This window comes from Zootoca vivipara, chromosome 3, assembly GCF_965207765.1.
Source record: "Zootoca vivipara chromosome 3, rZooViv2.hap1.1, whole genome shotgun sequence".
Lineage (NCBI taxonomy): Eukaryota > Metazoa > Chordata > Lepidosauria > Squamata > Lacertidae > Zootoca > Zootoca vivipara.
The window spans coordinates 44410065-44421591 of record NC_142586.1 but is presented as its reverse complement, the minus strand read 5'-3'; the positions used below and the strand labels follow the sequence as shown (position 1 = coordinate 44421591).

General features: G+C 41.3%; 1 protein-coding gene across 1 annotated transcript; it reads left to right on the top strand.

Annotated features, from left to right (window-relative positions):
* The first annotated feature begins 1389 nt into the window (after window positions 1-1389).
* COQ3 (coenzyme Q3, methyltransferase) lies at window positions 1390-10515 on the top strand. Its single transcript, XM_035109341.3, has 7 exons — window positions 1390-1527; window positions 2993-3104; window positions 4070-4222; window positions 5563-5662; window positions 6656-6898; window positions 8091-8250; window positions 9370-10515. Exons 1-7 carry the CDS (start codon window positions 1422-1424, stop codon window positions 9573-9575), a joined length of 1080 nt encoding a protein of 359 aa, XP_034965232.2. The 5' UTR covers window positions 1390-1421; the 3' UTR covers window positions 9576-10515.
* Window positions 10516-11527: the final 1012 nt, after the last annotated feature.

The window sequence follows — 11527 nt, the reverse complement described above, 5'->3', positions numbered from 1 at the left end:
CTTCTTATACTCAATTTCATCACCTCTCTTACGCACCCTGGCAATTATTCCAGTGCTTGTGGAATCATAATGGTTGCCTAGATAAGAGTCTATTCTCTATGCTGAATGAAGAGACAATAGAAGAGTTATTGTAGGTTGAAGGTCCCACGGAGAACCATCCCATGTAGAAGATTGTAAACAACCAGAAGTTTTTTTCTCCCCTCATGTGCAAGCCATAAAGGCAGAAATTGGGAACATCTGTCTGGGGGACAGGCCACACCCTTTGTGTTGCTTCACACTCGATGAGTGCTTGGCTGGTGAAATTAGCCTGCTGTACAAATGTTAAATGCACATCTGTTGCTCCAGCCATTTTAGTCTCCCCTTTCCTTTACGAAATGAACTTATATTGAAACCTTGCAATAAGGAAAGGATATAACAGACTGATTTTTTTGCTGACAAAGACCTCAAACACAGTCACTCCCCTTGAAACGTTTTACCAGCTTTGTCTGATTCACCAACTATAGTTATTCCTGGACAGGGATAGCTTGGCTGCTGTTGTCCATGTCTTGGCAACCTCAAGACTGGATTACTGTAATGTGTTCTATGTCGACCTGCCCTTGGTCTGGTTTGGAAACTCCCAACTGGTGCAGAATGCAGCTGACAGAAGCTTCTGGTCAAGAACTTGCGACACCATCACTAAAACAGCTGCTTTGACTGCTTGCTTACTATGGAACCAGGTTCAAGGTTCTTGCACTAATTTCCAAGCCCAGAACAATTTAGGTCCAGGGAACCTCAGGAATTGCCCGAATCCTTATATCCCAGAGATCTGCAGAAGCATCATCGTCACTCCCCAAGTTGGTGTGGCTTGTTGGACAATGACAAACAGAACCTTTGGTGTCATCTGCCCAGTCCTGTGGAATTATCTGCCATTATTCAGCAGGCTCCTTCTGTGTCAGCCTTGGTGTAAACTTCTCTATTCAGGCCTATGCAGGCAATTAAGAATGCATCCTTCCCACAGTAGTTAATTGATGCCTGTGTTCTTAACTTTTTCCTATTTGTCTTTTATTGTATGGTTTTTTGTTTTGTTGCTGCTAACCGATTTGGGTGCGTGTGGTTGCTTGTTTTTTAATGACACAGCGGTACATAAATATAATTTTTTTTAAAAAAATGAACTAACAAGTAAACTGCTCAAAAAAGCGGCTTCCTCGCCACCCGCCAGCAGGGCTACAGTCTGACTTTGCTGCAGGGCTGTTTCCCCCGGCGGCCTTTCAGGAGGACCGTGCCGCTATTCATGAAAAGAAAGAAAGGGGAAGCCGCCTCTCTTCTCGCCGGAACCGGAAGCTGGGCGCGGGTTGCGGCTGGAAACGGCGAGCCCTATTGGTAGGTGCAGAGGCCGGGAGGTGGAGCCCCGCCTGAGAGTGGCACGGAGATCAGCTTGAGCCATGAAGGGCTGGCAGAGCGGCTGTCTCAGCCGGGCCAGGCGGCTGTGGGTCTCCCGCTGGGAGATGGCGGGAGGCTGGGCGGCTTGCCGGCGCACCCTGAGTTCCTGTGAGTAACTTTGCGCTTCGCCGTGGCTTTGGGGTCCTGCCCTACCTTCAGTGTCCTTGCATGCTAACGGGCTTCTTCCGTACGTATCTCCGGCTGGGTGGCTCCCTGTTATCCCTGCGGAATTGGCACCTTTGCTCCGGTAAAAGGCTTGGGGAGCTGATCCCCCCCACCCCCCAAAAAATCTGCTGCTGAAGTGACTTCAAAGCATTTCATTACAATCTGCTGCAGCCTACCAATTGACATAGCAGATAACAGCACCTGTTGCATTCATGCCTGGTGAGCTTAACTTTTCCTTTTATCCCATTGTTTCAGCTGTCACGGATTACAGCCGAAGCTCTACCGGTAGATAGGTTTCGTGGCATTTGCCTGACCCTGCCATTGTAGTGTTTCCCCGCTGTCTGTTGATTGTAAGGTCCTTGGGAACACATAGCTGCCAAGTTATCCCTTTTTTACAGGGATTTTCCCTTATGCTGAATAGGCTTCCTCGTGAGAAAAGCGAAAACTTGGCAGCTATGTGGGAACAGGGACCTCGATTTGCTGCTTATGCAATTTTGCAAGGTGCTAGGGTGTGCTGCTAATGCTGTAGAAGGTGGGTAAATAGCTTTGTCATCTAACTTTGGATGAATTTTCACAGCCCCAGCCAGGTTGTCTGATCCTCATGTCACTAGCTTATTCTATTGAATGTTAAGTTTGCATTGAAATTATCACTGGAGTGTGAGGGTGTGGATCTTTCACCATCGAGGTAGTGTTCCTGACAGTATTTGTGTATTTATTAAGATGATTTTTGTCATCTTTGTACAGGCCACAGGATGGTTTAAAATCAAAGCAAGTAAATAAGGACATGTAAAATTTATTAAAAACATACAACAAATCACTGAATAACAGTTTTTCATCACAGCAACAATCAGGTCTCATCTCCTCCAAATGCCCACTGAAAAACTGTATTTGCTAGCTACTTGGATCTGTAAAGAAATGAGGCGAGATGCATGTGCAAGGATCCCAAGGTGCAAGGATCCACCACCGAAAAGGGCCTTTTCTTGACTCTTGCACCATATTAGATGAGGAGTGAAAGATCATCTTATAGCAATGGCATGTTAATATGGGAAAATGAGCTCTTGGTGCACATAGTAGTTTTAGCCCATTAAAAAGCAGTGGCACAAACATAACTAATGTATAACTGTGGTAACACATGGTTGCCTTTTTGGATTAAAACAATCTGATTCCTGAGACTAATTATGAAAATGTGCAAAGCATTATATGCTGCTGGAATAACTCCAAAATGTTACATATCGTTCTAATAGGGAGACAAGGTGTGATGAGCCAACCCTTTGCAGCCATTGTTTGTAGAAGATAGGTGCTAACCTGTTCAGCTAGAAACTCAGATGTATTGGGGATTCTTAGCAGTTTTAAAAATGGTTGGGCCAGGAAGCTTACAACAAAAATTGCTTTACCTCTCTCTCTCCAGGTAATCGCTATGGACAGCCTCCTCAAATAGTCCAAATACCCTTCCTTAAGAGGTGTAAAAATCAGTTAAAATATCATATATTTGTTAGTTTGGTTCAAGCAAGGAACACAATGTGAGTATTATTATCTACTAAATTTCTGTTCCATCCTTCATCCAAGGATCACAGAGTGGTTTACATTATAAAAACACAAAAATGCATAACATAGTAATAAACAAAAATAATAACCTCCCACACTTTCTGTATTTTCTGATTACTTCATAATGATCGACTCAGTTCAAAATGAAAGTTGTGGGGTTTTTTGTGTGGAGGGGGTTATGGTTTTCATACATTTCTTAATAAGTAGTGTAATCTGTAACTCTCTTGGTACATGGCCTACAAACTAGTAGCATTCTGGGCACTTGTGCCTTTGTATTGTAAGCATAAAGCACATTTTTGTGCCACTATGTTAGTGTCCTTGCCACCAATGTTTTACGTAGTGGCATGGCAAACCTTGCTAATGGACAGCCATTTGTTTTATTCAAACAAAAGGATCATTATGTGTTGGTAAGGCATAATTTATATACAACTGGACAGCAGGATTCTGCACATCTACCTCTGGGATTACTGGATGTGATTTGTGAATTATTTGTCTCTACATAGGTCAGATAGTTTGTAATCTCTAATAGATATAATTGGGTCTGTGCATGCTAGACTTTGTCAACATGAATAAGTGCTCTGTTGATTCAAATCAAGGGCCCAACTAACCCTAGGGTGGCTAGCTAGATTTTTTTGAAGTTCATAAGCAGGCCATGAAAACCATCTTTCGTATTCCACCAATGGGTATTCAGAGGCATGGTATTGGTATTCAGAGAACACGGAGATTCCATGAAGCTGTTGTGTTTATTAGCCATTGATAAAACTATTTCCCAAATACATTAGCCTTCAATGTAAGGAACGATCATGTGGGGTCCTACTGTAATCTGAATTTATTTTCCCTTTTCCATAAAGGGAACTTCTTGTTGCACTTCTAAAATCAATTTTTGCTAGCTGATCCCTGTTTTTATGCCACCTAATGTAATAACACCTTTGATATTTAGGTTACTCACAGAGCGACACTACAGCATGTCACAAACAACAGTCGATCCAAAGGAGATGAAAAAATTCCAACTCCTGGCACATAAGTGGTGGGACGAGCATGGAGATTATGCAGCTCTTCATTCTATGAATGATACTAGAGTGCCATTTATTAGGTAAGGTTTTGGAATGGGTCAGCTTTTACATACTTCTGGGAATCTGAAAATCGTAATACATCACCTTTTAGAGAAGAGGTGTCTTCATTTGTATTGCTCAGCTTAAATATTTACTGAGTGCAAAGCTATTACAACTGGAGCTGCGCAAATCGGCATATTTCGGTCCTGTCATATGCCGATGATGCGGTAATCCTATCTAGAACCCCTCAAAAGAGCACTAAGAAAGCTCGCAGCATACTGTGAAACTGAATGTCTCAAAATTATCTATCAAAAGACCAAGATACTCACTTTCGGGGGGAAACCAAAGCTTAGAAGCTGGGAACTTCAAGGCCACAAATTAGAACAAGTCACAAATTATAAGTACCTAGGAATGGTGGTACAGGCTTCAGGGACCAACAAACTTCACATAAACTCCATTGGGAGCTCTGTGGAAAAAACCGCAAACTGTATTCTTAAATTTTTTAGAGCCCAAGGGGGCTTTTTCATCCCCGCGGCCCTAAAATTATACAAGGCCAGACCGTTGGCACAGCTCCTTTATGGATCCTTTCTGGGCCCGCCTTCCTCTGCTTTCTCCCCCCCTTGAGAGAGTTCAATCCAAACTCCTTAGAGCTCTCCTACATGTCCCCAGATGCGATTCAAACGCATGGGTTAGACTAGAAACGGGGATGATGAGAGTGGAGGCTTATATCTGCCTAACATCAATCTACAAATGGCTGACATTGAATCTGCTCCCCTGAGGAATAGCCCCACTGATCCTCTGCGAATATACGCCAGTTCATTGGGGGAGATAGGAAGCCCAGAGCACTTATTTTTTAGATGTCCCTTTTATGAAGAGGGACGTAGAGAGACCATTGATCCACTGCTGACAAGGCTCGCTGACCTCCCAGAAAAGCAAAAATTTGATCTTCTCCTGTTAGGCAAAGATCAAAAGACGACCAAATCTAATTGTCCAAATCTAATTATTTTATCAAACAGATATTTCTGGCTATGAGAGTGGCTTCGGAGAGTGCCAGCTGTGTCGTGCTCTGGGACCCAGTGTCCTGCTGCTTGCACCTTGATGCAAGCTGACAATCTCGGACAATCTGCGGGTCTACGAGACAGTCCTCCCCCACCCTGGGGAGTCTGCCAGGGCTAATTACCCCCATATCACCCCTGAATTACTGGCACGGCTGAGGTCCGATCATATGGGAGTCAGCCATTTCTCAGTACCCGAAACAGGAAGCCCAACAAGGCAAACGTTTTGAGGCTTTGGTAATATGGAAGTGTAGTTGATCAACTAAAAGCTCTTTACTGGTGGACGGTCACAATTAAAATATAATTCATTTTGTACTTTGTGTAAGAGATACTGTTTTAAATATGAGAAGTGATCATCAGCCTGGAAGCCCTCTCTCTGGTGTGAAGATCCTGGATGTTGGCTGCGGTGGTGGATTGTTAACTGAGGTAGGGCTTACTCCTTTGATAATAAATTTTCTTATCCCTGACCCTTTGTTTTGAAGTAGCACAGCACTGAAGTTTTGAATAGTGCTTATTTAGTTCTTCCAAGTACTTGCTTAACTACAAGTCTCTCTTGCAATCTGCTCTATTAGTTCATTATTGTATTTTTTAGATTAAGATCCTCCAATAAAGCAAAGTGGTAGGGCGTGTGTGCCGATGCACATACAGTCGAACCTCTACTTACCACCGCCTCATTCTAAGTCATGACTGCGGCAAACCCGAAAGTAACCGACAGGTTTGCCGTCGTTCGCGGATGCGCAGGAGCGGCGATCACCGTTCGCACATGCGCACGGACGGGCACAGGCAATCTGCGCCTGCACACAATGGCACCTCTCCCAGCGACCCGTTTTGACCTCTGGACGGACCTCCGGAATGGATTATGGTCGCAAATAGAGGTTCCACTGTATTTATTGTTCTTGCTGGAAATGCAGAATTTAGCTGTAGAGCTAAACTGTGAGCTGGAACACACTTCAACTGATTTTGTGGAAAGGGTTGAAGTTCCCTAATTTGCTGGAACTTCCACAAAGTTTTTTTTTTACTTTTATATTGCACTGTGTTCAGTGATCCTTACTTCCAAGTAGGTGCTGACAGGATTGAAGCCTTATGCATGCCTTACTTTTCATAGTGTGTATTTGTGGTCTACAGATTCCAGAAGACAAAATAATTAGCTATTTATTATAATTGGCAGTCTAAACTGCAACTATGCTTATGACGATCTGTTCTCCTTAATCAACCTAGAAACCTGTCCCTTCTATTATTCCAGTAGGGTGTTTTTTTGGGGGGGGGGGGGCGTAGAGAGACACCAAAAGGGTAGATGTTAGGGAGGAAGCTTCAGAGTTTACTTTAAGCTCTTCAGTAACTTCCTTCTAATCAAATAACAACTTTGTTACATATTCTATTATTTTTAAGCAGAAGAGACTAACGTGTCTATGGTCTTAGCCTCTAGGTAGACTGGGAGCTTCGGTTACTGGGATTGATCCTCTGGAAGACAGCATTAGAACAGCAGAACTGCATAAATCATTTGATCCAGTCCTGGCTAAGAGAATACAGTACAAATCCTGTACGCTGGAGGATATTGTGGAAGAGGCATCAGACACGTTTGATGTCATTGTAGCTTCTGAAGTTGTAGAACATGTGGCTGATGTGGAAATGTTTATCAGGTGCTGCAGCAAAGTGTTAAAAGTGAGTTGGAAGAAAACAAAAAAAGAATGCTGAATCATTTGCACTGTAAAATTGAGCTGTTGATTATAAGAAATGTTTTGCATTGGTTTCCTTTTTTGATTTGCTCTGTGCTAAAGAGCCTAATTTTATGCAACCCTTATTGATTCAACTTATCCAGATTGAAAACAAACACAACCTTTAGAATATTGCACTTTTTCCTGCTGAGGAGATGAACCAGACAATGAATGGGTTCTGGGTACAGATCTGTTAAGTTTACCTAAAAACATGAAGGAAATAAAATATAAAATGCACAGTAAATAAGTAGATATTTTGAGTTCTATTTATCCCAAGGGGCCAGGGCAAATAATAGTAGTTTATTGATCACATAACCCCACCTTGTGGCTTGTGGCACCCTGTTCCTCACAGAGCTACAACTCCCAGTGTTCCCTGCGAAAAGGGGTTAGACTGTTAAACCGTTAGGAATTATAACTCTGCGAGAGGAATAGCAGCCTTGTCACAACTTTCAGCACCCTTAACAAACTACTGTTCCCTGGATTTTGGGGGGAAAGACATGACTGTTAAAGTGATACAATACTGCTTTGAATGTAGAATGCAGATGGGGCCTAGATTGTTTTCTTATAGAAACAAGCCAAACAGTGATTAGTGCACAAAAATATTGCAGTAACGCTTAACAGATATTCTGTATACCAATCTCAGAACCATAGTAACATGAATAAATTTGAATTTGGCTTCAGTATAAATTGCATTGCTTATACTGCAAATTCAAACAGCTCTGATGAGACCTGTTTTTGAATTGACCCACGCAAATATGTTTTGACTAGGCCTACATGTTTAGGGCTACATTCCTTGACTGATGGGCTAGTTTCACCAATTAGAAATCTGGTGATTGGCAAGAAAGGTGCCAGTATTTGTAGGGATGGCAGAATTTTAAAATAGTTTTATTCCAGAAAACTGGAGGCAAGAATAATATTTGAAGAAGAATATGCACACATGTAAGGAAATGCTTTTTCTAAGATGGTATCTGCTACAATGGCTGGGAAATCTGTAAAAAAAAAAATCAATTTAAGCTTGTACCACAATTTATTTTTTTTACTTTGGTGACAATCCTAATTTTAACACACTAACTGGATGCTGCTAGTTATATTGTGTATACATGACAGATGTGCTAACACTTGTGCTGTTGTTGTTTAAGCCGGAAGGCTCCTTATTTATTACTACAATCAACAAATCACAGCTATCCTATATCTTTGGCATTGTGGTAGCTGAGAGAGTACTGGGCATTGTTCCGACAGGCACCCATGATTGGGAGAAGTTCATACCACCAGAGGAGCTAGAGAGGCTCCTAGAGTCAAGTAAGTGTTTAAACCCCAATGAAAGGACACAGTCAGTAACTTCCTTCAAGTATGGCTGCTAGCTGACCTTGACTGTGATACAGGTGTTGCATAAAGCAAGCATGCTTTACAGAGTAATCATATGTAGTCAATGGGTAGGGGGAATCTAAGGTGGATGAAATACTAAATCAAAAGACCCCCCAGTCTCACACCAGGAAGTGAAAGACAGTTTTGTGAATTTGTTCACACTTACACCCACAACCCTGGAATCCTTTGATGAAGAGTGGCGAAGAATGACTGTAAATAATTAAATGGGGGAAGGTGTCGGGAAGAGCTGCATCTTATCCTTGTCAGAAGTGAGTCCTGCAGTTCTAACCCCACTTACCTGGGGTTGAGCCTTATTGAATTAAATAGGACTTTCTTCCGAGTGAACATAGGTGGGCCTTGTTAGTTCTTTTTCGGTGTCCCGTTTTCACCCTGAATTTTGTAGGTTGCATTTAAAGTGTCTTTTCAGAAGGGATTCTGCTTTAGGAATTTATGTTAATTAAAGCATCAGTGAGAAGATTTACTGTATGATATCATGGGGTTGGGGAGGGGCCAAGTGCACTGTTCTACAAGTGGCAAGTTTGGCTAACAGTGTTTATCCCACTTGGGGGAGGGAGGGGGTTGACAATTAAATGATGAAGTGGTATATACACACACGGGAACATGTAGATATACACCTAAACACTTACTATTGGATCATCTGATGTGTAAAATCTTGGTGTGTAAATTGTAGGTGTCCTTTAAAAATGATTTTAAACATCAGCTTTCTAAAGATAGGTATTTTGTTTCGACTATGGGTTTGGGTTAATGCAAGTGTTTTAGTCACAATTCAAAAATAATCATCCAGGTGCTAATTTGAATCTATAGCACTGTATTCAGCAAGATACATTTTACTTGGGATGGACATTCTTGAATGTTTTGATAGCATCAAGATTAAAAACCTGTTCCTAATGCTGCTTTGGCTCGCAGTTTACTGAGACAACACCACCATTGTGCCAGAATGACATTACAGGAAATTTTGCATATGTTTACTGTGGATATTAGGTCCTTTTAAAGAATAGTCTCCTTATGCTGTCTCTCTCTCCTTTCTTACAGATGGCTTTTTAGTCAAGACAGTGAAAGGAATGTTGTACAACCCCCTGTTTGGGTCCTGGAGCTGGACTGAAAGCACTAGTATTAACTATGCACTCCATGCTGTAAAATCAGATATACAGGAAAAAGTGGATCCAAATCTAGAGACAGATGAAGAGCAGCTCCAGACAAAAACTATGGCATCAGAACCTCCGGCTAAGACATTATAGCATAAATTACCGTAATGAACCAGGAAGGAACAAGCAGTATTGTGTTCACAGTGCTGGATGTTAGAATATGTCTGCCAGTCTGTCTTGTGGTAAACAATGGTTCATTCTTCACAGTATCAGATCTACAAAGCTCTCAGAGATGAGTTATGTTAAATAATGAGTCAATTGTATACCTACCGATTAGGTGTGCTGTGCAAGTTATTGGGAAAGGGGCAGTTCTTTGTGAAAGAGTTCTTAAAATGCATGCCTCTAAAATTCCAGAGAATAATTATTTTAATAGACTTTAGAGTTACTGGTTTAAAATGGTACATTTTGTATTTGTAAAATAGCTGAATTGCTTTTATTATCCTAGTTCAGCAGCTTGTCTAAGAAATAAGCCCCTACTTATTTCTTGATTGCCTGTTAATCTTCAGGTATGCTGTTATGCGTACATGCAATGGAACCAAGACTTAAATCCATGCAAGGACTATTTCTTGACTTGTTAAGAACTGCTGTTCAATATGTGGGTGAACAGAGGGCTGCTTTCCACATTTCCTATGTGGAAATGCAGAGCTAGGAAATGGGGACATCATCATGTGACTATCATGTTGGAAATACGTCCGCTTGTGGCAAAATACAGCCATGCATTCTCCATAGCTGTAGGGACAGATGCTAGAATGTTTTTGTCACTTGAACTGTGCCTTGGCACATTCTGATCACTAGACTCCATGGGACCTTGTTATGGTATCCAGACTGGAAATTAAGGCTTGTCCAGTGATCTAAGGAAATGGCAGGGTAAGCTGTACTCTACTAGATATTGAAGTCACCTGACTTAAAGAACCTTGGATTGGAAAATCTGCTTTGAGAACATATATCACAAACTGGGTGGGGGGGGGTATAGTGTAAATCTGGTCTCTTCTTTCATGAAGGTAATGCCAAGAAATAAACTGGTTTTTAAAAATTGCAGTAGTTAAGACTTCCTTCTTATGCTAAATTCTAAAATCTGAACTGCACCAGCAAGATCATCAGTACCAAACCACAAAAGCTTTTTGCTAAAATAGCTTTTACCACCCTTAGAAACGATGAAGAATAATTCCATTAAATATTACAATCAATATTTCATGTGAGGTTGGTTGCAATAGCACCATTGGTGCCTAATCAGAGGAACAGACAAATTCTATCTCTAGCAATACAAATGTAGGCACTTCTCAATAGAATTTTGAAAGGCAAAATGTGTTGCAGGTTTGTTTTTGTAAAAGTAAAAGATGGGATGATTCTATGAAACTTGCCCAAATTACTGCTTTGCTTTGCAATGAATGGAGACTCTTGCACCATTATTTGTTGTCCGTGGAGAAATAGCTGAGGTAGGGTACTTAAAGGATGTTGTTCCTCACCAGCAGCTGTTTTTGTTGGTAGTAACATGGAACCATGGCTTTATGCTATTTCTGTGGCAAATGCTTTATTAACTTCCTGTTGCTGTACCGTGTTTCTCATATTATAAGACATGTCTTATATTTATTTTTTCCTCAAAAAAACACACTATGGCTTACTTTCAAGGGATGTCTTATTTTTTTCCTCCTCCTCCTGCTGCGGCCGGCATTGCTGCTGTGCCTATCACTATGTCTTATTTTTGGGGTATGGCTTATATTCCTTGAATGCTTAAAAATCCTGCTATGGCTTATTTTATGGGAATGTCTTAAAATATGAGAAACAGGGTATTTGTAGCAGCCTTTTATATCTCTTTGTTCCAGGGTTTAGGAGAACATAGCTGGTCCTACCTTATAGTCTTGCACCCTAGAAACAATTAAGGCAAGAATTGCAGGAGAGTATATATGCTTTGTTGATAGCAAAGGGCTGTGCTGTCAGCAGTGGGTTGAATAGGGGCAGATACAATTTTTATAGCTCTTTATCAGATTTTTATCAGATAACTGGGGAAAGGAGTCTTAAGGAAACTTGTAAATAAAAATAGAACT